At 48.7% G+C, this 27503-nt stretch overlaps 1 protein-coding gene across 1 annotated transcript in view; it reads left to right on the top strand.

Moving 5' to 3' along the window:
- Positions 1-27503, top strand: part of ATP9A (ATPase phospholipid transporting 9A (putative)) — a 173756-nt gene that overhangs the window by 127016 nt on the left and 19237 nt on the right. Inside the window, exons 15-22 of the mRNA XM_054542330.2 lie at positions 3780-3941; positions 14100-14192; positions 15500-15583; positions 17802-17972; positions 20982-21080; positions 24069-24158; positions 24283-24427; positions 25542-25606. Coding sequence (XP_054398305.1) covers positions 3780-3941; positions 14100-14192; positions 15500-15583; positions 17802-17972; positions 20982-21080; positions 24069-24158; positions 24283-24427; positions 25542-25606 — 909 coding nt within the window. The remainder of the gene's footprint in view (positions 1-3779; positions 3942-14099; positions 14193-15499; positions 15584-17801; positions 17973-20981; positions 21081-24068; positions 24159-24282; positions 24428-25541; positions 25607-27503) is intronic.

Genomic DNA, 27503 nt, shown 5'->3' with positions numbered 1-27503 from the left:
AGTAGCCAAAAACTAAAACTAAAAAAACACACAAAAAAACAGAAAAACCCACTACTTGATTGGTCCTTTCTTTGAAAGGTAGAGGTCAGTATGAGTTTCTTCCATTGGTCAAAGCTCAAAGCTAGTTAGTGCTGGCTGACTCATTATGACTTGAACTTAAATAAGGGAGAGTCTTGAAAAATGATTTCTTGCTAATGTAAATTTAGTTAATAGAAGCAACAGAAGTTGCATTCGATATCTGAGCATAGTAGACTAAGGATGCATAAAGATGCATTTTCAGAGCTGGAGCAGAAATGAGAAATAGTCATCTACTCCAAGATCTTTATTTTGCAGAGGCCTGTGGGGGCTGGGGGCTGGTGGCAGAGCGGGGACTGGAACCCCAGTTTTGAGCTCCAGCTTGATCTCTTCTTCAGGGTATAGCAGGCCAGCCAAGATGACATCAAGGGGTTCCAGAGAAAGAAAGGACTGGGGGTGGAGCACTGCATACCTTTGCCTCGTGGCTTCTGCAGAGCTCTCTTGGTAAAATGAACGGGAACTGAAGAGGAACCCCAGGTTTTTTTTTTTTTTTTTTTTTTGAGACAGAGTCTCACTCTGTCACCCAGGCTAGAGTGCAGTGGCATGGTCTCAGCTTACTGTAGCCTCTGCCTCCCAGGCTCAATCAATCTTCCCATCTCAGACTCTCCAGTAGCTGGGACTACAGGTGCTCCCCTAGAGCCTCAGCAGCAACGCAGCAATGGTAATCAAGTGACCTTGATCCTGTCTCAATGAGACCCTCGTCCCGTGTCACCCCTGATCTATAGAACTGTAAGAAAATCTATTTGTTTCATTTCATTTTAAATCAGATGCTGGCTGGTGCGGCGGCCCACGGCTGTAATCCCAGCACTTTGGGAGGTTGAAGCAAGTGGATCACTTGAGATCAGGAGTTTGAGACCAATCTGGCCAACATGGTGAAATCCCATCTCTATTAAAATTACAAAAATTAGGCGGATGTGGTGGCAGGTACCTGTAATCCCAGCTACTTGGGAGGCTAATGCAGGAGAATTGCTTGAACCCGGGAGGTGGAGGTTGCAATGAGCCAAGATCGCACCACTGCACTCCAGTCTGGGTGACAGAGTGAGACTCCATCACGAAAACAAAACAAAACGGACAAAACAAAAAACAGATGCACAGTAATTTGGTACAGCAACAACAGAGAAGGAATACAGGAGGGCTTCCAACTTCAATGCCAAACAAGCTGTCACTTTATTCCCATCCAAGTCCAAAGGTAGAGTGTCCACAAAAAATCAAGAAAGAAGAAAAGGAAGGCCCTTCCACTTTCCTCTCATAAAGCTTAATCTTTAGGGGGAGTAGGGGAGGCAGGTTTTAGGAGGGTGTTGACAGGGGCTGTGGGTAGGTGATAGGGAGAGGGGTACTCGGGAGGCGTCACCTCCACTGGAAGTGTTTGGTTATCTTCTTCTTTTTTTTTGTTTTTTTTGAGATGGAGTTTCGCTCTTGTTGCCCAGGCTGGAGTGCAATGGTGCGACCTCGGCTCACTGCAACCTCTGCCTCCTGGGTTCAAGTGATTCTCCTGCCTCAGCCTCCCTAGTAGCTGGGATTACAGGCACCTGCCGCCACGCCCAGCTTATTTTTTGTATTTTTTTCGTAGAGATGGGGTTTCACTATGTTGGCCAGGCTGGTCTCGAACTCCTGACCTTAGGTGATCCACTCACCTCAGCCTCCCAAAGTGCTGAGATTACAGGTGTGAGCCACTGCGCCCGGCTCTGTTATTATTTTTTTGAGACAGGGTCTTACTCTGTTGTTCAGGTGAGAGTACTGTGGCACCATTATGGCTCTCTGTAGCCTCCACCTCCCAGATTGTGATCCTCCCACCTCAACCTCTTGAGTAACTGAGACGACAGACATGCACCACCCCACCCTAATAATAATTTTTTTTTTGAGATACAGTCTTGCTCTGTTGCCCAGGCTGGAGTGGGGTGGTGCAATCTCTACTCACTGCAACTTCTACCTTCCAGGTTCAAGAGATTCTCCTCCCTCAGCCTCCTGAGTAGCTGGGATTACAGGCACATGCCACCACCTCCGGCTAATTTTTGTACTTTTAGTAGAGACTGGATTTCACCATGTTGGCCAGGCTGGTCTCGAACTCCTGACCTCAGGTGATCTGCCTGCCTCAGCCTCCCAAAGTTCTGGGATTATAGGCATGAGCCACCACCCTAATAATTAAAAAAAAATTTTTTTAGAGATGGGGTCTCCTTGTGTTACCTAGGCTTGTCTCAAACTCCTGGGCTCAAGTGATCCTCCTGCGTCAGCCTCCCCAAGTGCTGGGATTAAAAGTGTGAGTCACAGCACCTGGCCAATTGCTTACATTTAAAAGTTGGACCGTCTCGGGGAGAAGTCTAAATTTCTGTTTTTTCTTGAGAAACTGGAAGCTCCATCCGCCCTGGCCATCGTCCCTGCAGGGCAGTAACCGCCACCTGTGTGTATAGTGGCAGCAGCCCCTTTGGCTGGGGCTGGGCTCCTGCTTGCCACAGCCCCCACTCAGCCCTCTTTGCTATTTGCATCAACACTCTGGCCCCTGTCTTGGAGTTTGCAACCCTCATGCCTTTGACCTTAAACTGAGTACGTCTGGCTGAGGCCATGAGAAGGTTCTGACTCGACAACCGCGCGATGCCTCCTGGAAGGGAAGAGTGTGTGCTGTGGAACTTTACACCAGGCAGATCCAGGTGCAGCCTGGCCTAGCTTTGCCACATGCCAGCGCTGTCACCTTGGGCAACTTCATTAACTGCTCTGAGCCTTGGTTTCCTCTTCTGTGTGGACCCGTGTTCTCCACCTCAGCACTATTGACATTTGGGGCCAGATCATTCTCTGGTGGGGTCTGTCCTGTGTGTTACGGGACGTTTTGTAGCATCCCTGGCCTCTGTCCACTGGATACCAGCATTACCTCCTTCCAGTTGTGACAAGTACAAATTCCCCCAGATGTTGCCACAGGTCCCTGGGGGACAGAATCACCCAGTTGAGAACCACTGAAGACGCTCCCCCACTGCAGTGCATGAGGCTGAAAGGAGAGCCTGAAAGTGAAGGGCCGTGTCAGTCAGCATTCTCTTCCTTCTTTTTTTGTTGTTTAGCTTGTTGCGGATACTTCCAGGAGTGATCCATAATTGTGCCAATTGCTCTTTTTTTTGGGGGGGGGGGGCGCGGGACGGGGACAGAGTCTTGCTATGTCACCCAGGCTGGAGTGCAATGGCGTGATCTCAGCTCACTGCATCTCCGCCTCCTGGGTTCAAGCGATTCTCCTGCCTCAGCCTCCTGGGTAGCTGGGATTACAGGTGTCTGCCACCATGCCTGGCTAATTTTTGTATTTTTAGTAAAGACGGGGTTTCACCATATTGGCCAGGCTGGTCTCGAACTCCTGACCTCAGGTGATCCACCCACCTCGGCCTCCCAAAGTGCTGGGATTACAGGCCTGAGCCACTGCACCCAGTCACAATCACTCTTAATTCTGTGCCGTCTCTTTCCGCCATTCCTCTGGTGTGCAGCCTGCTTTGAGCCTAGAAGAGATGAATTGTGCCTTATAGAGGGGCAGCTTTCAGTGTGGGAGCTATCACAGACCCAGAGGAACAGACACTGTCATGGGCCAGCACAGAGCACTCGGCATCCCTAAGGGCAGTGACTACTGTGATTCCGCTGTCTCTGAGCCCCCTTCTGCCTTTGTGTTCATGGCACAGCCTGTGAACCCAGATTCTTGGCTGTGCATCTGACCTTCGACCCTGTATTATGTTTAGGTGGCCCTGGTACAGTGGACCGAAAGTGTGGGCTTAACCCTGGTGGGCCGCGACCAGTCTTCTATGCAGCTGAGGACCCCTGGCGACCAGATCCTGAACTTCACCATCCTGCAGATCTTCCCTTTCACCTATGAAAGCAAACGTATGGGCATCATCGTGCGGGTGAGTCGTTTTTATTCATGGCCTTAAAGTGGTTAAGAACCCCAGGTGTGCTGCGTGTGTCCCTGTGGGTTGACATTCTTTCTAATCCTCTTTACTGTGGTATCTGTCACCCAGACTAACGAGGGAATATAATTCCCTAAGCAGAAAGGAAATTAGTTCTTTGGTTGGACACACCCCATAACTCTGATCCGCTTATAGTATCCCTGGTTCCGGAGTGAAAGTTAAAGAGAACATCCACTGGGGATTTCTTGGTGATACATCTCTCGTTCTCTTTTATTTAATATTAAATATGTATTTTTATTGAGGTGAAATTCACATAATATAATCATTTTAAAGTGAAAAATTCAGTGGCATTTAGTCCATTCACAGTGTGCTCAGCCACCACTTCCCTCATGTTTCAAAACATTTTCATCAAAATGGTGAAAAAAGAAACCTTGTGTCAGGGCGCATTAAAAAATTTTGCCAGTCTGAAGAGTCTGATTTGATTTGATATGTTGTTTTTCTATTGGCTCTTTAAAAATTTTTAATTTTTAAATTCTTATTGAAAGAGTTTATTCATAAGAATCCTCCCACCTCAGCCTCCCGAGTAGCTAGGACTACAGGCTGGCAAAACCAGGGCTGACTCATTTTTTAATTTTTTATAGATACAGGGTTTCACTGTGTTGCCCAGGCTGGTCTCAAACTCCTGGCCTCAACCGATTCTCCTGCCTGGGACTCCCAAAGTGCTGGAATTACGGGTGTGAGCCACTGTGCCTGTCTCTCTATTTTCTCTTTTTACCCATGGAAATCACACTTTCCGTCCTGGGGAGCCTGGAAAATCTGGTATTCATGTGCCACTTGGTCTGGTTGTTCTGAAGTCTGCATGATCATCTGATTTTTCCAAGGGTGCTTTAAAAATACAAATCACTTGGTTCAATCCCACACCTATTTTGGAATGGGGTGGTTCTTCACATTATTTAGCTTGGTTGGAGAAAACTCTGCTTCAGATCTTAAGAATCTTTGGAATAAGGCCCTTTCATCTTTTCTGGACTTTTTTTTTTTTTTTTTTTTAATTAACAAATGAGAATCCTCTCCACCCTGATCCACCCAAGTGTTTCATGCCTCATGGAGGAAAGAGATACTTGCACAAGCATTTTTATAGCAGCACAATTTGCAATTGCAAAAATATGGAACCAGCCCAAAATACTCATCAGTCAACAAGTGGATAAAGGAACTATGATATATATATATATTTGATGATGATGAAATGCTACTTAGCCATAAAAAGGAATGAATTAATGGCATTCGCTGCAAACTGGATGGGATTGGGGACTATTATCTAAGTGAAATAACTCAGGAATGGAAAGCCAAATGTCGTATGTTCTCACTCATAAGAGGGAGCTAAGCTATGAGGATGCAAAGGCTTAAGAATAATACAATGGACTTTGGCGAGTCAGGGGGGCTGAAAGGGTGGGAGGAGGGTGAGGGATAAAAGACTACAAGTTGGGTTCAGTGTATACTGCTCAGGTGACAGGTGCGCAAAAATCTCACAAATCACCATTAAAAAATTTACTCATATAACCAAACACCACGTGTTCCCCAAAAACCTTTGGAAATAAAAAAAAATAGAGTGCATAGGTAGAAGTAGAAATTGATAACGTAGGTTGTTGGGCATGTGGCCCTGCTCCCTGTCTGCTGGTGGAGTATTTTCAGTTAAGCCTTGGCTTGTCAACTTCTCCTTCAGCCTTACAGGTTCCTTGACTTCAGACCACCTCTTACAGCATCTCATTCTTCTTCCATAGCATTCATCACACTGAAATTCTTGATTTCCTGTGGGTTTGCTTGTCACCACCTATCTTTTCTCCCTGTGGGTGAGAACAGGGGCCAGGATCCTTTTGGTTCTCCCGTGTCTCCTGTGCCTAGCCTTCCTGGCCGGCACACGGTAGACTCACTGTCAGTGCTGAAGTGAGCAGGATTCAACAGTGATTGCCAGTTGTCTTTTTTTTTTTTTTTTTTTTTAATGTTAGGGAAGTTATCAAATAAGATACTTAAAATAAACAACTCACAGTTTTTTCTCGCCCTCCTAGCTTTTCACCACTCTTCTCCTTGATCATTTACCGTGTGGCTTTAGTGCCCTGGGCAGCTAGCTCTGGGGGAGTACAAATGGTAGTAGCCACTAGCAGCAGTAGGAGTAAGAAGAATGACAGGAATGACAAGTAACATTTATTTATTTTTTGAGACACAGTTTCGCTCTGTCACCCAGGCTGGAGTACAGCGGTGCCATCTCAGCTCACTGCAACCTCCACCTCCCAAGTTCAAGCAATTCTCTTGCCTCAGCCTCCCGAGTAGCTGGGATTACAGGCATGCGCCACCATGCCCAACTAATTTTTGTATTATTAGTAGAGACGGGGTTTTGCCATGTTGGCGAGGCTTGTCTGGAACTCCTGACCTCAAGCGATCCGCCCACCTTGGCCTCCCAAAGTGTTGGGATTACCCCGCCCAGGGGCTTGTTGTGTGCCAGAGGCTGTTCTAAGTGATTTGCATAAAGTAACTCATTTAATACATAACCATGTGAGGTAGGTACCGTTAGGACTGATGTTTGGCAGGGGAGAAAATTGAAATGGAAGGAGGCTCAGAAACCGCTCAAGTTCACACAGCTGGAATTGAGGGGGCTGGGAAATCTGTCCAAGTTCACACAGCTGGAATTAGTGGGGCTGGAACTCACTCCAGGCTGCCTGGCTTCCATCTCCCAGCTCTCTACCCCAGGACTTGGGGGTTAGGGCTGGGGTGTGACATTGAAAAGCTCACAAAGGACCCACGGTAATGTTAGGGTAGGATGTTAACTACGTATTGCTTCATAACAGATTGCCCCACATTTAGTGGCTTAAAGCAGCAATATGGTAATCCCCACTTACCTCAGGTTCAGTTACCCATGGTCAACTGCAGTCTAAAAATATGAAATGGAAAATTCCGGAAATAAACAGTTCATAAGTTTTAAGTTGTGTGCCATTGTGAGTAGTGTGACGAATTTCATGCCATCCCACTCCATCCTCCCGGACATGAATCATCTCTGTCTAGTGTACTCACGCCATCTACCTGCCTGCTTGCTAGTCACTCAGGAACCCTCAGATTGGGTGTTGTGGTATTGCAGTGCTTGTGTTCAAGCAAGTCTTATTTACTTTTATTACAGCATATTATAATTGTTCTATTTTGTTATAAGTTATTGTTAATTTCTCACTGTGCCTAATTCATAAATTAAACTTTATCATAGGTATGTATGTGTAGGAAAAAACATAGTGTATAGTGGGGTCAGTATTATTCATGGTCTTAGACATCCATTGGGGTCTTTCTTACAGGGAAATGCATTCCCTTACTGCAGAAAATGTATTTCCCTGGAGTAAGGAAGTTCCTCCTCTCCCGTCCCCTCCCCTCCCCTCCCCTCCTCCCTCTCTCCCTTCCTCCTTCCTTCCTTTTTCTCTCCCTCCCTTCCTTCCTTTCTTCCTTGCTTCCTTCCTTCCTCCTCCCTTCCTCTGTTTCCTTCCCTCTTTTCTCTTTTCTTTTCTTTTCTCTTCTCTTTTTCCTTCCTTCCTTCCTTCCTTCCGTCCGTCCATCCATCTTGCTGTGTTGCCTAGGGTGGAGTGCAGTGGCATAATCATGGCTCACTATAGCCTCGACCTCCCAGGCTCAAGCAACCTTCCTGCCTCAGCCTCCCAAGTAGCTGGGACTACAGGTGCACACCACCATACTCTGCTAATTCTTATCGTTTGGTGAAGATGGGATCTCACCATATTGCCCAGGCTGATCTCAAACTCCTGGGCTCAAATGATCCTCCCGTCTCGGCTTCCCAAAGTGCTGGGATTACAGGCATGAGCCACCACACCTAACTGGGGGCTCTATTTTCTATTTGCTATCTGGTAGTTTCTGTGGCCAGGACAATTTCTGTGGCAGGCTTGGCTGGGTCCTCTGGCTCAGGGTCTCTCACAGCCTGGGGTCAAGGGGTCTAAGATTCTATGGTGGTAGGATCCACATACAGACGTCAGTGTTGTTGGCAGAGTTTGGCTCTGGGTGGCTTGTTGGTCTGAGGGCCTTAGTTCTTTCCTGGCTGTTGGCCAGAGGCCACCCTCAGTGCCTTCCCATGAGGGCCTCCCTGTAGTCAGCTCCCCTGTCAGCTACCTCTTCAGAGTGAGCAGGTGAGAGTGAATGAGGTGGCAGTCACAGTCTTCTGTCACCCATTGTCAGAGGTGACCTCCCCTCACGTCAGCCTCATGCTGTTATCAGAAGCAAGTCACTAGGCCCAGCTCCACTCCAGGGGGGTGGCTGATGCACGGCATGAGTACCAGGAGATGGGGGACATTGCGAGGCACTTTCAAGACTTCCTGCCCAGGAGGAGATGGAGGTGCCACTGAGCTCTTGTGTTGAGGAACCAGAGACGCACACCATGAATATGCTTTGAAACGTCACACGTTAGGGGATTTTTTTTTTTCTTTTGAGATGGAGTTTCGTTTTTGTTGCCCAGACTGGAGTGCAGTGGTGTGATCTCAGCTCACTACAACCTTCACCTCCTGGGTTCAAGCGATTCTCCTACCCCAGCCTCCCGAGTAGCTGGGATTACAGGCATGTGCCACCATGCCCGGCTAATTTTGTATTTTTAGTAGAGATGGGGTTTCTCCATGTTGGCCAGACTGGTCTTGAACTCCCGACCTCAGGTGATCCACCTGCCTTGGCCTCCCAAAGTGCTGGGATACAGAAGTGAGCCACCACACTCGGCCCTACGTTAGGGGATTTTTATGTCCAGAGGCCAATAGGTTCTTTCAGACTCTGCAGGACCTGTGTCCTTGGCAACTCTTGGGTGGAGAGGGAGCTTTCTCTCCCACACAGCTGCTGCTTTTCCCACTGGTCCACACCTGGCTGGATCCCTGGCTTCTAAACCGTATCTTGAGTGTACATCTGATGTCAAGAACATCTGTGGTCTGGAAGCAGCAGCATAGATCCTGTGGGTGGGGTGTTTCCTGGGGAATGAATGTCATTATCTCCTATGGAATTACTTTAATTTTGTTCCAGCCTGAATTTTTTCAAGATACAGGGCCGTGGGCTCTGCTAAGGTCATTTGAGGGTTGACTCATCATTGAACAGTCCCTAATATCAGCCATCCTAGAATAAGTGAACGGCATACGCCACTCTTCATCTAGTTGTGAAGGATATGTTACATTTTTCTGAGATGTGGCTCATGTGTCTTCCAGCAGGAAGAACAGGGACTCTGTGCTTAGAGTCTGTGATGCTGTCAGATGGGCAGATGTATTTTTGTTTTAACCTGGCATGCCCCCCTTCCCAGGTTATTAAAAAACATTCACAGTTAAGGCATTTAGAACAAAAAGTTACAGGTAAAGAGGGGGATCAAAACTGCCATCCCCCCTTCCCTCCCCTCCCCTCCTCTCCCCTCCCTCCCCTCCCTTCCCCTCCCCTCACCTCCCCTCCCCTCCCTTCCCCTCCCTTCCCTTCCCTTTTTTTCTTTTCTCTCCTTTTCTTTCTTTGTCAAGACAGAGTCTCACTCTTTTACCTAGGCTGGAGTGCAGTGGTATAAACATGGCTCATTGCAGCCTTGATCTGCTGGACTCAAGGATCCAACATGCCTCTGCCTCTGCCTCCTAAGTAGCTGGGACTACAGGTATGCACTGCCACGCCCAGCTAAGTTTTAAATTTTTTTGTGGAGCCAAAGTCTCTCTGTGTTGCACAAGCTGGTCTCAAACTTCTGGCCTCAAGCAGTCCTCCCACTTCAACCTCCCTAAGTATTGGGATTACAGGCATGAGCCACTGTGCCTGACCAATTCATCTCCATTTTCACCCCCCAAAAGACCTTTTACCTTTTCAAGGGATTTCCTTTCAGTCTCTTTTCTAAGCATATCCGAGTGTAAATATCCACACACCTTTTCATAAAATTAACACTGAACTCCATAAAAGGCTTCCTAAACTTCCTTCCTCATTGAACTCTATGTATACGATGGGAATTTTCTCATATTATTAAAATCTGATTTTAATGATTTTTAACGCATATGCAGTGTTCTGTTGAAAGAATGTGCCACTATTTCATTCATTAACTTATTTTTTGGCTGCTTAGGCTGTTTCTTAATTTCTTTTTTTTTTTTTTTTTTTGAGACGGAGTCTCACTCTGTCATCCAGGCTGGAATGCAGTGGTGCAATCTCGGCTCACTGCAACCTCCGCCTCCTGGGTTCAAGTGATTCTCCTGCCTCAGCCTCCTGAGTAGCTGGGACTACAAGGCGCATGCCACCACGCCTGGCTAATTTGTGCATTTTTTAGTAGAGACAGGGTTTCACCACATTGGGCAGGCTGGTCTCGAACTCCTGACCTCAGGTGATCCACCAGCCTCGGCCCCCCAGAGTGCTGGAATTACAGGTATGAGCCACTGCACCTAGCTTGTTTCTCGGTTTTGACTATTAAAAATAGTGCTGTGAATGTCCATCTTGGTGAGGTTGTCTTTAATGAAATAAGTATTATTTTGCTATTTTTTCTCATTTTCTGACCTCTTTATCTTTGGTTGGAACTGGGCCTCTGGGGCTTTTGGACTAGTTCTCCCCTTGGCACAAACCGCACCACACTCCTCTAATGTGGTGGTTCTCATCCTGGGGGCATTCGAGAATGTCGGGCAACATTTGTGGTTGTCACAACCAGAGGCTGAGAGTGCTACTGGCATCTCATAGGTGGAGAGCGGGGATGCCGCTCAGCATCCTGCAATGCACAGGACAGCCCCCACCATGAGGAAGGGCCTGAGAAACCCTGCTATGATGTGTTCATATAACCCAAATGCTGTATGCAAATGACTGTCCAATTAACTGATGTGAGGAAGTTTTAGTTCAGTTATAAAACTTCTCCTAGGCTTGGTACAGTGGCTCCCGCCTGTAATACTTTGGGAGGCCAAGGCAGGAGGATCACTTGAACCCACGAGTTTCAGTCCAGCCTGGGCATCATAGCCAGACTCCACCTCTACAAAAAGCAAAAAAATTAGCTGGGCATGGTGGTGCACACTTGTAGTCCCAGCTACTGGGAAGGTTGAGGTCAGGAGGTCCAGGTTGAGGTCACTTGAGTCCAGGAGGTCGAGGCTGTAGTGAGCTGTGATTGTGCCATTGCGCTCTAGCCTGGGCAACACAGCAAGACCCTGTCTCAAAAAAATAAAGAAAAAGAAAAAAGAATAAGAAAAAAAAGGAAAACTTCTCTTGACTTGGTTTAGTGACTGTGGACAGCCCCAGTTTGGGTCTCCCCTGTCTCTTTTTTAAACACGTGTGAGTGCACGCACAGTGCAAGATGGCACCTTCTTGCACCCACAAAGCAAGGCCATTTCCTTGTGTGAACGTCTGTCTCTTAAGAAATCAGGCAAGGTTGGAGAAGGACTCATGTGCTGTCTTTTTGCAGGAAGGTTGTGTCCTTGTTTTGTTTTTGTGGCGTACAAGATGTTCTGATGCCTTCTCCCCCTTCCCACGTGGAGCCACGGGTTTGGATCATGGCTGTAGATCATCATAGCGCTGTCATTGCTGGACTAAAAGAGGCCTTTGAGCAGGTGCCAGATGCAGACCACAGTGGGAAAAGATGAGGCCCCCAAACAATGCCACACAGCCAGCCGATCTCTGTAAATTTATGGCGTAATCTTGCCATAATATGGGAACGAAATAAACTTGTGATGAACTCCGTGGGAGGAAGTGACTCATGGGAGGGGATCGTTGATGCAGTATTTATATTGGACAGAACTTCTGAACTCACTCGAGCCCTTTTCTTAGTGAGGAAGCTGGGCTGGGAGCATCATTTCCTACAGCCATGTTGTTGAGCACCGTTTGGTTGTTGGGGGGAAGGAAAAAATAAAACCTCTGATGCTTTAATGTGCAGACCCCACAGCTCTCTTTGGCCTGCGTCAAGAGCAGGCATAGCCGCAGTCTGTCAGAGATAAAGTGTGCAGTTGAACGCTTTTAAACGTGGGTGCCTGTCTTGGCCTGGGGGTGCTCTTATGAGTCAGCATGTTGTTTTAAAAGATTGTCGGTGATTAAGGGGCATTTGAAAGTTATTTTAAAAGAGGAAACTCTACCACTAATCTGATTTTGGATATTTCTGTTCCATGAAAGGGCTGCATAGACAAAGTGGCCTCCAAAGGAGCCTGAAACCAAAGAGCAAGGCAGACAAATCCAGTTTGTCATTAAAGGGTGTTTTACTGGGGAAATTTACAGATAGAAGCGTGGTTTTTGGGGGAGCTGAACAGACAGAAGTGTAGTTTTGGGCGGCAGGAAAACATGTGGATCTCCATACTGTTACTCCCTAGACCCAGGGCTTATACCACAGGGAAAGGGTCCGCGTGCCCCAGCAGGACAATTACGGGCACCTTCCAGGAGAGGCAAGAAAGCTGTATGTGTCATCGCCTGTAATTTGTGCGATAACATCAAGGTTGACATGTTCTTATGTGAAGGACGGTGAATTAAGTAGGAATCGGGGGTGTTCATGGGACTGGGCTAATCAGAAGTCAGCATTGCACATTTGCACCTGAGATGCAGTCACTTTTTTTTTTGAGATGGAGTTTCACTCTTGTTGCCCAGGTTGGAGTGCAGTGGTGCAATCTCAGCTCATTGCAACCTCTGCCTCCCAGGTTTAAGTGATTCTCCAGCCTTGCCTCCAGAGTAGCTGGGATTACAGGCATGCACCACCACGCCCAGCTAATTTTGTATTTTTAGTAGAGACAGGGTCTCACCATGTTGGCTCGGCTGGTCTCGAACTCCTGACCTCAGGTGATCTACCTACCTGAGCCTCCCAAAGTGTTGGGATTACAGGCGTGAGCCACCACACCCAGCTTGAGATGCAGTCACTTTTGTCTGCACGGTTCCATATTCAATGAAGACTTTCTGGGCATTTATTCTGGGCTTCCTGGAGTAGCAAAATTTAGGCACAAGGTATTGATGGCCATGCTCAATTTTCTTGCATATCTTTATTGCCTCCCACCTCCGAGCGACACGAATCATTGGGGAAGGATTTGTGGCTGCGCTGTCATTCCTCAGAGCCAGGACTTCTCAGTCTCAGCACTGTTGACTTTTAGGGCTGGAGGAATTCCTGGTGGTGGTTGGGGGCGTCCCGTATGATGTAGGAGGGTGAGCAGCACCCCTGGCCTCCACCCTTCAGATGCTCGTAGGACATTGCCTGCGTTGTGACGCCTAGAGTGTCTCCAGATATTGCCACATGTCTCCTGGAGGGCTACATTGCCCTGTTGAGAGTACTGGGCTGAGCCTTGTTCTCTATGTACAGTATGGCTGGGGGACTTGGGAAGTCACTCTCATCCCAGCAGCAGTTATACCACTGAGGGGCCCTTTTTGTGCATCAGTCTCTGTGCTACATGCTTGATTGCTGTTTTACAGATGAGAAAACTGAGGTTTAGGGAAGAGGAGTAGCTTGTCCAGCTGCACACAACTAGGAACTGGTACTTGGCCCAAGCATTTGATGCCTGTGCCGTGGTGGTACCCACTACCCAGAAAATCTGGTCAGGGTGAACTGAAACTCTGGGTAATTGGATCTCTAGGCAAGTCCTCAGTTAGACGTAGGGATCTGGAGTTATTCTCAGCTGAGACAGTCAGTTTGCCCCCAGGAGACATTTGCTAAAGTCTAGAGACATTGTGGTTGTCACCATGGAGGGTATGACTGGCATCTAGTGCGTAGGGGCCAGGGATGCTGCTCAACATTGTGCAGTGCACAGGAGGGGCCCTGCAGAGCAAAGAGTTATCCGGCCCCAAATGTTCACAGTGACGAGGTTGAGACTCCCTGTTCTAGTCCTTATCTTCACTATTCTTTCAGTGGACCACAGTTTGATGATATCTGCAGTCCCGAGTGTAAATCTAAAATCATAGCATGTGAGTCTATTCCAGTTGAAATAGTAATAACTTTCAAACAAAGGTCTTAAATCCATTTGATCTTGCTTTCATCATTGAAAATCTTCCAAGTGCTTTGAGTTTTCCTTTTACTTTCTGTAGCCTTTGCCCCTAAATGAGGCCCCTTCTCGCTTTTCATCTTCAGCCAAGTGAAAAAACATTGGTGTCTGTTAAGTGCACTTTGTACACCGTCTGTCATGGGAAGCGGGCTTTGCCGCCGAAAGAAGGTGTTCCTTTCAGTTTCTCATTCCTTCCGGCCTCCCTCTCTAGGATGAATCAACTGGAGAAATTACGTTTTACATGAAGGGAGCAGATGTGGTCATGGCTGGCATTGTGCAGTACAACGACTGGTTGGAGGAAGAGGTAAGTGTGACGCAGGAAGTTAAACCAGGCCTTGGAAGCATGTTCTGCAGAGGCAGCCCCTTGCATGGTAAGGTGGGTCTCTGTATTTGTTATCGATGGCTGTGTAACAAACCACCCTGAAATGTAGCTGCTTAAAGCAGCACCCGTTTAATATATAATGGTTTCTGTGGGTCAGGGATCCTGGTGTGGCTGAACTGCATCCTCTGCTTCAGGGCCTCCCACTGGCCGTAATTCAGATGTTGGCTGGGGCTGTGGTCTCATCTCAAGATTTGACCAGGGCAGGATCCACTTGTGAGCAAGCTCAGTTGTTGTGGGCTGCATTCAACTCCTTTTGGATTGTTGAACTAAGGGTCTCAGGTTCTTGCTGACTGTTGGCCAGAGGCCGCCCTCTATTCCTTGCAGGTGGGCCTCTCCCATAGGGCCACTCACAGCCTGGCAACTGGCTTCATCAAAGAGAGCAGGCGATGGAACAGGAGAGGGCAAACAAGATGGAAGCCACTGTCTTTACCAACCTGATCTCAGATGTGACATCCCCTCACTCTCGCCCGTTCTGTTTGTTAGGGACAAGTCACTAGGTCCAGCACAGACTCAAAGGGTAGGCGATTATACCAGAATGTGAGTTCCAGGAGGGGCCACATCAGAGGCTGCACAACCCAGTTTGTGATGTGGGCAGTTGGCCAGCAGCAGGAAGGAGGCGGTGCTAAGGCTTTTAGGCCATTTTTGTCCCATCTCTTAGCTCTAGGTGGGGAATTTACATTTTGCATAAGATTCTCAGTTTGAGGGTTGCAAACTCAAATGCCTACAGGGGCCTGGCAGTTAATGCAAATGAACAAACAGGTTGTGATTTTGAGCAGAGTTGCACTTTGCGTGTAAAACGTGCTGGAGTGTTCTTCACTTGACACCTCCACTTCCTGGGAACACGTGGAGGCCACCGCTCCTCAGCCATCATTGATTGTGGTTATTTGGGAAAATGCACCTGGTTTTGTCAGATGCTCAGTTTTTCCACCCGTTCAGCAATCCAGATTTGCGTGTGAGACCGCACAATGTTGACTTAAATTTGGAAATATACATGTGCTAGTTGAAGACGACCTGTGTGTGGGCCGTGTTTGGCTCACCGGCTGCCTCTCTGCAACCTCCCCTGTAGAAAGCTTGCTCTAGGGAGGATTGCCGTAGGGGAAAGCAACTTTCTGATTTGCCATTTTCTCTGTCCCTGTGGGAGGGGCACGTCCACTTGGGCACTGGTCCTTCCCCAGTGAAGTCAGGAGCTCTCAGCACCGCTCCCACTCTGACCGTGGTCTGTTTTTCAGTGTGGCAACATGGCCCGAGAAGGGCTGCGGGTGCTCGTGGTGGCAAAGAAGTCTCTTGCAGAGGAGCAGTATCAGGACTTTGAAGTAAGTTGTTCTGGGACCTTTCCATTGCCTTTGCATCCCCGCCTGCCTCCCAGTCACTCCTTCCACCATCCCTCATCCTATGTGAGCCATTCTGATGTTGTTTTTGGGCACACCAAGTTCACTGTTGTTGAAGGCCTTTGCACTTGCCGTTCTGTCTGCCTGGAACTCTCTTCACCCACAGAGCCCCATGGCCCATTCCCTCGCTTCTTCTGGGTCTCAGCTCAAAAGCCATGTCCTCCAAGAAGTCTTCCTGGACCACCTGTCTAAGGCTCCTTTTCACTTTCCGTCCATCACACCATTTCACTTTTTTCATTGCACTTGTCACTGTCATTGCGTGCTACCATTTGGGGCCAAAAAATATGTCTAGGAGTTGAATCTGGAGAGGCCGGAAAAATATAAACTTGACCCTGTTCATATATTTTTTTTAACATTCATCTTATCCATCTCCTTTTGGGAATAAAATATTTTTGAAGGCAGGGACTTTACAAGTCTGGTTTGTTCTTCTTGTTCTTGTTCTTCTTTTTTTTTTTGAGACAGAGTTTCGCTCTTGTCGCCCAGGCTGGAGTGCAGCGGTGTGATCTTGGCTCACTGCAACCTCCGCCTCCCAGGGTCAAGGGATCCTTCTGCCTCGGCCTCCGGACTAGCTGGGATTACAGTTGCACGCCACCATGCCTGGCTAATTTTTGTATTTTTAGTAGAGATGGAGTTTCACCATATTGGCCAGGCTGGTCTCGAACTCCTGACCTCAGGTGATCCACCCGCCTTGGCCTCCCAAAGTGCAGGGATTACAGGTGTGAGCCACTGCGCCTGGCCTGGTTTATTCTTATATCCTTAGTAGTTAAAGACAGTCCTTTGCACATGGTATGCCTTCAGGAAAATTTGGCATAAATCATTCTCTTGGAGCCCTAATTTCTTTTCTCTTTTTTTTTGCACATTTATTTTGAGACGGAGTCTCGCTATGCTGCCCAGGCTGGTCTCAAACTCCTGGCCTCAAGCCATCTTCCTGCCTCAACCTCCTTGTAGCTGGGATTACAAGTGTGAGCCACTGCATCTGGTTCAGCTCCCTAATTTCTTTTCTTTTTTTTTTTTTGAGACAGAGTTTTACTCTTGTTGCCCAGACTGTAGTGCCAATGGCACGATTGATCTCTGCTCACTGCAACCTCTGCCTCCCGGGTTCAAGCGATTCTCCTCCCTCAAGCCCCCAAGTAGCTGGGATTACAGGCATGTGCCACCATGCCTGGCTAATTTTTGTATTTTTAGTAGGGACACGGTTTTGCCATGTTGGCCAGGCTGGTCTCAAACTCCTGACCTCAGGTGATCTGCCTGCCTGGGCCTTCTAGAGTGCTGGGATTACAGGCATGAGCCACCACACCCGGCCTCCCTAATTTCTTTAAGCTGTAAAAATGTTGGGGTTGAACCAGATTATTGACTTGCTTATTGTCATCCCATCCCATAGATTGTGTGTTCCCTGAGGGGAGGGTCCTCGTCTTGTTTACTGCCGTGTCTCTGGTGCCTGGCCTAAAGCCAGCATGCAGGAATGCAAGGGAGGGAGGCGGGACACACTTCGTGGGGCCCTGCCCTGCTCCACACGGGGAAACTGCCTGGATCTCTCTTTAATATATTTGAGTTCTTTGTAAGCCATTATTTAACAAGCGTTCTAGCCCTGATAAATGCTACCTGCCTTTTAATTTTAAAAGCATGTGCTTTGAGCGGGCCCATTAGGAGATGACTGGTTTTCCTCCAGGTTTTTGCTAACATGATAAAGAGAAGAAGCGGCAGTTTGAGTTCTTGGTCTTCAGAAGCTCGACTTGGTCTTTAGACAACCTGGTGACCCCCAGTTTGGCTTACAAAGTGCATGTTGCATATGGGAGAACTTACTGTTTTTTTGAGATCTTGGTTGTGCCCGTCCCTGAGACAACCCAATGAGGTTGGTGCTGTTATTGGCATTTCGTGGCCACGGCTCAGAGAGGTTAAGTGACTTGCTGGAAGTCTCCCAGCAGGTGAGTGTAGGATGGGACTCAGGTCTGTACAGTGTCTACGTGGAGGACTTGTGAGGAAGCCGGAAGCCTGTGTCACCCCTGTGGGGTCCAGCTCACCTGCTGGGGTCCCCCACCCCATGTGGTGGGGATCGGGTGTGGCCCTTCCACTCTTGGCACTGGCCAGTCAGCCTGGCCTCTCCTCACCCTAAGCAGTGACTGCATCTGCTGGTGTGTCCCAGGCCCGCTACGTCCAGGCCAAGCTGAGTGTGCATGACCGCTCCCTCAAAGTGGCCACAGTGATCGAGAGCCTGGAGATGGAGATGGAGCTGCTGTGCCTGACGGGCGTGGAGGACCAGCTGCAGGCAGATGTGCGGCCCACGCTGGAGACCCTGAGGAACGCTGGCATCAAGGTAGGGCAGGCTGGCTGCAGGGAAGGGCACTCCAGGGCAATGCCAGTTATCCCTCAGCAGTACAGGGAGATCAGAGGGGGAAAGGGCGGGAGGAGCAGCAGAGAAGACCAGGAGTGCCTTATCTGCAGTGGGCCACAGCCACTGTTTCTGCCCCTCCCACCCTGATTTTTTTTTTTTTTTTTTGAGACTGAGTCTCGCTGTGTCGCCCAGGCTGGAGTGCAGTGGCGCGATCTTGGTTAACTGCAACCTCTGCCTCCTGGATTCAAGCGATTCTTGTGCCTCAGCCTCCCTAGTAGCTGGGATTACAGGCACGTACCACCACGCCCGGCTAATTTTTATATTTTTGTAGATAGAGGGTTTCACCATGTTGGCCAGGCTGGTTTTGAACTCCTGACCTCAGGTGATGTGTCCATCTCTGCCTCCGAAGTGCTAGGATTACAGGTGTGAGCCACTGTGCCTGGCCCTCCAGCCCTGATTTTGGAAGACATCTTGTGTAGCGTTTGCCTTTACTGTACCGATGACTCCCCTGACTCCACTGGGCTCCCTGGTGCTCAAGGCTGAGCAGTGTCTGGCGTACACGGCTGCTGATTAAATTCTAGTTGAGTGATTGGCACGCCGGTCTGTCTGCCGCGTGGCCGAGTGAGTGAGTGAGTGACCACCCAGCAGAGTGACCGCCAGCACTATCACACTGTCGTATTAGCATTTTGCCCTCTACCAGTGGCGGCACAAAAAAAATACTAGGAGTTGAATTTGGAGAGGCCAGCAGAGGGCGCGTGAGGACCTGGTCCTCAGTGGACCAAGGGAGGTGTGAACAAACAAACTCATTGGCCTGGAGCTCCTGGAAACGTGTGCCTGCCACCGGCCTCCCCTCAAAAGTGGCTCTCTGCTGCATCCTGGGGCCTGTCCTTTCAGCAGGGCCATGGCAGGAGGACAGGTTAGACGCCAGGCGACATTCAGGCCCACTGGGGACTCCCACCCCTGCGTGCCTGTTTCCTTGTAAACCCAATTTTGTCGCGTGCATTTGGCTCACAGGCCTGGTTCGTCATAAGGAAATCACCAATGGGACCTTGCTTCTGGAAGTCTGGCCGCTGGAGGCCCATTTCTGCTTCATCGTGGGGTCTGCAGCTGGGCCCTGGCCATTCCTAAGACTTTTGGAGTTTCCATTTTCTGCTTCCATCTTTGTCCTGGGGTTTTTCTCCTTCTCAAAACTGTGTTATCTCAAGACGAGATATTTTATTCACAGAGTGTGCATGTGACTTATCTTTCTAGTTTCCTGTTAGATGAGAGGAGGAGGGGAGTGCCTGGGATGGGGCAGGTTAGTTGGTAATTAAAGTCTAAGATACGATCTTGCACAGGAAATTTTCTTTTCTTTTCTTTCTTTCTTTCTTTTTTTTTTTTCTTAATTTGAGACAGAGTTTCACTCTCGCCCAGGCTGGAGTGTAGTGGTGCGATCTCGGTTCACTGCAACCTCCACCTCCTGGGTTCAAGAGATTCTCCTGCCTCAGCCTCCCAAGTAGCTGGGATTATAGGTATGTGCCACCATACCTGGATAATTTTGTATATTTAGTAGAGAGGGGGTTTCTCCATGTTGGTCAGGCAGGTCTCAAACTCCTGACCTCAAGTGATCCACCCACCTCGGCCTCCCAAAGTGTTGGGATTACAGGCGTGAGCCACCGCGCCTGGCTGCACAGGATATTTTCTAAATCAGCCCCTTGTATGGATGTAGAAACTGAGGCCGAGTGAGGCATCTCCATTCCCCAGGTTCTCACATTGGGAAGCAGCAGAGCCGGGACTGGAGCTGGGGTCTTGGACCCTTCCTGGAGTACCTTCCCTTCATCCAAGCATGGGACATTAGCCATGTCGTGCACCTGATCGTTCTTTCCATGCTTTTCTGGAACTTGAACTTCCCAATTCCTTCCCAGTGTTTGTTCTCTTACATCAAAACCTGAGAACTATGACTAAATGAGGCTCACCAAAAAGAATATTATTTTTAGGACAGGCGGGATATTGAGGGAAAACAGACCCAGCTAGGGGAGAGGGCCTGGGAGGCTCAGCCCTGAGAGGTGCCCGGTGCCTTCCTTCTGCCCGTCTCACTGCCTGGGTTCCCATCCTACGTCTCCCTTGATTTCTTCTGTGACCCTTGGGAAATGACTGAAGCTCTTAGCGCTTCCATTTCCGGCCTCCAGAAGCTGTCACGAAGGTAACAGGGAGCTCAGCGTGGGTGCTGGGCACGTAGTGGACACTCGGGAGACATTTGTCGTGGTCTTCTTTCTTATACTTTCCCTGCTATCCAGATTTTCTTTGACTGATAGCGCCAAGACTGCTCCCAGCTGGGAGCAAAGAGAACAAAAGGGTTAATGAAGTAAAATCACAGAGCAGGAAGCACATTCCATGAGGACTCTGAAGACCCGGATTCTGGGCCTGGTTAGGACAAGAGGTAGCTGTGTGGTTTGGGGGAAGTCATCTCCCCTCTCTGAGCCCACAGCAGAGAAATGCAGTGTGAGCTAATGCACGATATGGAAGAACCTGACTCATTTACGGTCAGCGTTTTATAAGCTGAGTTAAACCCCAGGAGGGTCTGTCTTGCTCATCCAACTACATAGAAAGTCCACAGCGTCAAAAATGAGTGTTTCCTGTAGAATAGAGAAGTGCCTCCTCACCCGTACAGCCTTTCCCTTCTTTAGGATATTTATCACTTTAAGAAAAATCCTCAGAAGGGGAATTATGCGGTCCAAGGACCGAGCTTCATAGTACCTCCTGTAGTGTGTGGCCAAATGGCCCTTTCTAGAAGCATCTGCCAGTTTTTGCCGCTACCAGCAGTGGTTGCTTGGAGTCCCAGAGCCCTTCAGCCAGGGCGCTTGCTGTGTTATGTTGGGGACAGCACGAGTTGGCAGGAGGTAAATGGAACATACCAAGTTCAGCTCCATGTTCTTGGAAACTCAGCTGTTGCAGATGACAGGCCGGCCTCAAAAACTAATAAACAGGACCTCTGTCATGCCATGATTTCAGGTTTGGATGCTGACAGGGGACAAGCTGGAGACAGCTACATGCACAGCGAAGAATGCACATCTGGTGACCAGAAACCAAGACATCCATGTTTTTCGGCTGGTAAAGTGTCCTCTATGTTAGGGCCATGTGGGGGTGATGTTCAGTTTGTCCTATAACCTCCTAACCTCAAGTGGGCCCCTTAAGAAGGGAGGGGGCAGCATGTGAATTACCTAGGGTGGGGAGCATCCACCACGGTTGCTTTGGATGGGATGATTAATGACCCAGGTGCCGGCTGGAGAGTTCCTTCCAATAGTGGTTTAGGAGCACCTCCTTCTAGTCCTGCACTAATGCCGTGCTCTTAACCTTTTGGGGGTCATGGTTCCTTTGAGAAGCTGATGAAAGTCAGGCACTCCCCCCGAAAGATGCAGATCCACTCATACACATGAAATTATGCATGGGATTCCTGGGATTTCAGTGAACCCCTGAAAGTCAAGTCGTTGGATAAGAAAGAAATTCCAGGCCACAGATACTGGTCTATCTGCCCTCCTGAGGGGGGAAGCATTTAGGACCATTGAGGAGCCTTTTGAAGGAGGTGAACTGGATGGGCAAATGAGAAATCGCCCGCCCTTGTGGCAGACATTGACTGAGACAATGCGCACATCAGGCTTTATTGCACTGGGGAGGTGCGGGGACCGGGTCCTCTTTGGGCAGGATATAGTAATTCCACTGATGTGAAACCAGAGCCACGATGGCAAACAACTGGGGGTCCCTAGATGTTTGGGGGTCTCCCCTTCACCCCACCTTTGGTCCATAGCACACAGAAGCTTCAAAAAATCCTGGGATTTTTGAAATAGCATAGCGTTGTGTAGAGGCAGGTATAGTCAGTTCTCATCATTCACAGATTCTTTGTGAATTCTCCTCCTCCCAAAATTTATCTGTTACTCCAAATCAGTACTCTTGATATTTTCACTGTCATACGTAGAGTGGCTTAAATCTTTTTGTTTGTTTGTTTTTGTTTTTTTTTTTTTTTTTTTTTTTTGAGATGGAGCCTTGCTCTTATCGCCCAGGCTGGAGTACAGTGGTGCTCACTGCAACCTCCGCCTCCTGGGTTCAAGCAATTCTCCTGCTTCAGCCTCCCAAGTAGCTGGGATTACAGGCGCCTGCCACCACACCTGGCTAATTTTCGTATTTTTAGTAGAGACGGGGTTTCACCATGTTGGCCAGGTTGGTCTCGAACCCCTGACCTCAGGTGATCCTCCCACCTCAGCCTCCCAAAGTGCTGAGATTACAGGCGTGAGCCACCACACCTGGCCTAGAGTGGCTTAAAATTTTAGCTGCCTGAGACACACATTCCCACCTGAGGTTGAACAAGGCCACGCACTCCTTCCTTTAAGCCTCATGTGACGAACAAGTGTCCTTTTTGCAGTCCATTAAGTATCAGGTTTTTCGCATTTTTGTGCTTTTTGTTGGCAGTTTGTTGTTTAAAATGGCCCCAGCACAGCGCTTCTTTGCTGGCTCGTGTTCCTAAGTGCAGGAAGGCTGTTGATGTGACTTATGGAGAAAATGCATGTGTTAGATGAGCTTCCTTCAGGCATGAGTTTACAGCACTGGTGGCTGTGAGTTCAATGTTAATGAATCTAGGTGTCTTTAAATAGAAACACACATAAAATAAGGTTATATATTTATGAAGATATTGCGACCAGGGGCAAAAACCTAACCCTGGATTTCCCCTACAGGTGGTGGTTTAGTATTTGCTAATTCAGTGTTCACAGTGACTTTAGAAAACGTAGCTACTATGAATAATGAGAATTGACTGTCTCTTCTAGAATTCAGGGATTGCAAACTAATGACCTATGTGCTAGCCACCTGTTTTTCTAAACAGCAGGTATTTTGTTTTATTGGAGTGTAGACAGACCCGCTTGTTTGCGTATGGTGTAGGACTGCTTTTGGATTACAACGGCAGAGCTGAGTGGTTGTGATGGAGACCATGTGGTCCTCAAAGCCTACAATAGTTAACATCTGGTCCTTTACAGAAAAGTGGCCCAGCCCCGCTAGGTGCCTGGCTCTGCATACCTGCGCTACAGCATATTAGCCATGTGTCTTTAGTCAGGCTAGCAAATGTCACCATGCTTCAGTTTCCTTAGGTGCAAAATAGAGCTGTCTTCTTTTTGGCACCTCATAGAGCCATTGCGAGAAATAAATGAGAAAAATCCACTGAGTGCATAGTCCAACGCCTGGCTTAAAATGAAAGTACAAGCTTTTTTTTTGTTTGTTTTTTGAGACAGGGTTTTGCTCTTGTTGCCCAGGCTGGAGTGCAATGGCGTGATCTCGGCTCACCGCAACCTCCACCTCCCAGGTTCAAGCGATTCTCCTGCCTCAGCCTTCCGAAATAGCTGGGATTATAGGCATGCGCCACCAAGCCCGGCTAATTTTGTACTTTTAGTAGAGATGGGGTTTCTCCATGTGGGTCAGGCTGGTCTTGAACTCCTGACCTCAGGTGATCCGCCCACCTCAGCCTCCCAAAGTGCTGAGATTACAGGCGTGAGCCACTGCGCCCGGCCTTTTTTTTTTTTTTTTTTAAAAAGAAAAGACTAGTCTTGCTCTGTTGCCCAGGCTGCCAGTGCAGTGGCATGATCTCGGCTCACTGCAGCCTCTGCCTCCTGGGTTCAAGTGATTCTCCTGCCTCAGCCTCCCAAGTAGGTGGAATTACAGGCACCCACCACCACGCCTGGCTAATTTTCTATTTTTAGTAGAGAGTGGGTTTCACCATGTTGGCAAGGCTGGTCTCAAACTCCTGACTTCAAGTGATCCGCCCGCCTCAGCCTCCCAAAGTGCTGGGATTACAGGCGTGAGCCACCGCACTCGGCCAGTACAGGCATTTTTAGTCCTGGGGGAAATTGTAGGTGGTGGTTGGCACACGGGCTCTCTTGATTCCTGCAGAGTCATAACCAATAGGATTCCACTTGGTGCTGCCTCTGGTGGCAGGGGAGGGGAGGGACCCTTGGCTGGGGTGGCCGTTGTCTTCATGTGGGCTCCTGGAAGCCACTGTTTATTGTTCTGTCATCTCCGGAGAGCAATGCCTCCTTCTCCATCTCTGTTCCCTTCCAGGTGACCAACCGCGGGGAGGCTCACCTCGAGCTGAACGCCTTCCGCAGGAAGCATGATTGTGCCCTGGTCATCTCGGGAGACTCCCTGGAGGTGAGCTTGGGGACCCCTGAGAGCCAGTCCTCCCAGCAGCCTGGGGCTTATCCGGCTTCGGCAGGGGCACTGCAGGCTGGGCAGCGACCTCCACCAATGCACCACCTCTCCCTTCACCCTGCAGGTTTGCCTCAAGTACTATGAGTACGAGTTCATGGAGCTGGCCTGCCAGTGCCCGGCCGTAGTCTGCTGCCGCTGTGCCCCCACCCAGAAGGCCCAGATCGTGCGCCTGCTTCAGGAGCGCACGGGCAAGCTCACCTGTGCAGTAGGTAGGTGAGGCTCAGGCTGTGCCGCTGGCCCTGACCTGCCGGTGCACCAGGCTCCCTTTCCCTAAGGATGTTTGGACACTGCTGCTCGTTCTTCAGATTCCCCAGGCCCCTTTGTTCAGGTCATGATTTTTCTCCACCTCGCAGACTTTGGCTCTTTTTGTTATTATTTTTAATATTTCCCTTGGAGAGCAGATAAGCATGTGCCAGGCCTCTGCTCCTTTGCTGGTGGCTCAAGAGTGCAGCCTTCCAGGGGGTGGAGACCACACACTGTGGGGTTGGATCTGGGTTCAAATCTTTCCACTGGCTTTTGCTAGTGGGTGCCCCAGGTGGCTTCTTTCACCTGTCTGAGCCTTGGTTTGCTTATGGTAGAATGGGAATAATAATTGTGCCTTCCTTAAATGGTGTCACGAAGACTAAAAGCAGTCACTGTTTTTTTTTTTTTTTTTTTAAGATGGAGTCACACACTATCACTCAGCTGGAGTGCGGTGACACAATCTCAGCTCATTGCAACCTCCGCCTCCTGGGTTCAAGTGATTCTCCTGCCTCAGCCTCCAGAGTAGCTGGGACTACAGGCGCGTGCCACCACGTGTGGCTAATTTTTGTATTATTAGTAGAGACGGGGTTTCTCCATGTTGGCCAGGCTGGTCTCGAACTCCTGACCTCAGGTGATCTGCCTGCCTCGGCCTCCCGAAGTGCTGAGATTACAGTCGTGAGCCACTGCGCTCAGCCTAAAAAGGATCACCTTTAAAATGTGCTTGCCACACTGCATGGACAGCGTCCAGTAAGAGCACTACAAGTTGCTGCTGATGGTAATCCTGGGGTATCCCGGCCTCCGAGGAGGACAGGTGGTGGAAAATGCCTATGTGGACACAGTCCCACTGCCGCTGCTCAGTGCCGGGACCCTCGGCAAGCCGCCTGGGCTCTCTGACACTCAGCCACTCTGCCTGTGAAACAGGATCTTGGTAGTGCAAGGGGTTGGAGAGATGGAATGGACGGGGCAGGCCAGGCACTCAGCAAGCGCTCCGTGAAAGACGAGAGTGCGGTAAGGACAAGCATACGTTCTTGTTTAAGGTACGAATGAAACATCTTTTCTCTCTGGTCTGTGTGGCTGCAGGGGACGGAGGCAATGACGTCAGCATGATTCAGGAATCTGACTGCGGTGTGGGAGTGGAAGGAAAGGTGAGAGTGTTTCCTTCTGCTCGGCTCCACTTGCTGTAGTTTCTTGGTTCTTTTTCCCTCAAAGACACAGCTTTAGGCCTTCTGGAAATTCCAGATAAAGAATGATAAAACATAAGGAACCATGTGTCACAGTTACCTCGTGTTACTGGGAAGATAGAGGTCTGTATTGCTACATCTTACAGACAGATGAATGTTGGCTTTTTGTTTGCCAAGACCTGAATTTAAAAAAAGAAAAAGTGTTTCTAGGCCGGGTGTGGTGGCTCACGCCTGTAATCCCAGCACTTTGGGAGGCTGAGGTGGGTGGATCACTTGAGGTCAGGAGTTCGAGGCCAGGCTGGCCAACTTAGAGAAACCCTGTCTCTACTGAAAATACAAAAATTAGCTGGGCATGGTGGTGGGTGCCTGTAATCACAGCTACCTGGGAGGCTGAGATAGGAGAATCGCTTGAACCCGGGAGGCAGAGGTTGCAGTAAGCCAAGATTGCGCCACTGCGCTCCAGCCTGGGCAACAGAACAAGATTCCGTCTCAAAAAAAAAAAAAAAAAAAAAATGTTTCTTTATATTCTTAGGGTATGGTAAGTATACTTCAGACTTCTCTGGGACAGTCAGCATTGTCAGTAAAAGCATTAGTTATCCTGCTCTGTGCTGATCTCTTGGGCGCTATGGAAGAGTGTGGCTTGGTTCATTTCTCACCAAAAGGCCTTGGCAGGTATAATTTTTAAAAGTTGGTGTGTTAGGAAATATTTTTTCTGTCTTTTTCTCCTTGCCAATTGTGCGCTTGCCTCTTATAGTTTACTTGGCCCTAATTTGTGACCTCTAAATGACAAGAGGCAAGAAGATGGGTCACCGAGTTTGTTAGGACTGTGTGTGAAGGGCTGGAAGCGGTGACTCATGCCTGTAATCCCAGCAGTTTGGGAGGTTGAGGCGGGAGGATCACTTGAGCTCAGGAGTTCGAGACCAGCCTGGCAAACATGGTGAAACCCTGTCTCTACTAAAAATACAAAAATTAGTGAGATGTGGTGGCACATGCCTGTAATCCCAGCTACTCAGGAGGCTGAGGCAGGAGAATCACTTGAACCCGGGAGGTGGAGGTTGCAGTGAATCGAGATTGAGCCACTGTACTCTTGCCTAGGTGAAAGAGCAAAACTCCATCTCGAAAAAAAAGAAAAGAAGTGTGTGTGAAGTATAGGAGTGCCAAGGCCCGGAGGGAGCAGCAGAGATGCTCCCCTGTCCTGTCCATCCTGTTGCATAGCTTCATGACTTTGGCTAACCCATAGGGCTTTTTTTCCCCCTCTTTCCCACCCTTTCTGGTTCTCTGGTTCTCAGCAAGATGACGATGATTTGAAGTTGCAGAGTGAAATGATTTTTGAATGAGATATATCAGTAGTCTGTATAGATTCCCTGAATACAGTTTTTAAGAAGCATGTTTTTGAGTTTAATGGAATTCTCTACCAGTTCTTATAAAAATTAAAGCATTTTCCCTTCTATTAAAAATGGTATTCTGATTCCTTTGTTTCTTGGGATATAAAATAGTGCTCACTATAAAAAATTAAAAGAATCTAGGCCAGGTTCGGTGGCTCACACTTGTAATCCCAGCACATTGGGAGGCCGAGGTGGGCAGATTACCTGAGGTCAGGAGTTCAAGACCAGCCTGGCCAACATGGTGAGACCCCGTCTCTACTAAAAATACAAAAATTAGCCAGGCATGGCAGTGAGTGCCTGTAATTCTAGCTACTCAGGAGGCTGAGGCAGGAGAATTGCTTGAACCCAGGAGGCAGAGGTTGCAGTGAGCGGAGATTGTGCCACTACACTCTGGGTGACAGAGTGAGACTGTCTCAAAAATATATATAACATAAAATAAAAGAATCTAGAAGTAAAACCCATCTTTTAGGTAACTG

The sequence above is a fragment of the Pongo abelii genome, chromosome 21, assembly GCF_028885655.2.
Source record: "Pongo abelii isolate AG06213 chromosome 21, NHGRI_mPonAbe1-v2.0_pri, whole genome shotgun sequence".
Classification (NCBI taxonomy): Eukaryota; Metazoa; Chordata; class Mammalia; order Primates; family Hominidae; genus Pongo; species Pongo abelii.
Note: the sequence above shows the minus strand (reverse complement) of the source record. Positions and strands in the feature narration are given on the sequence as shown.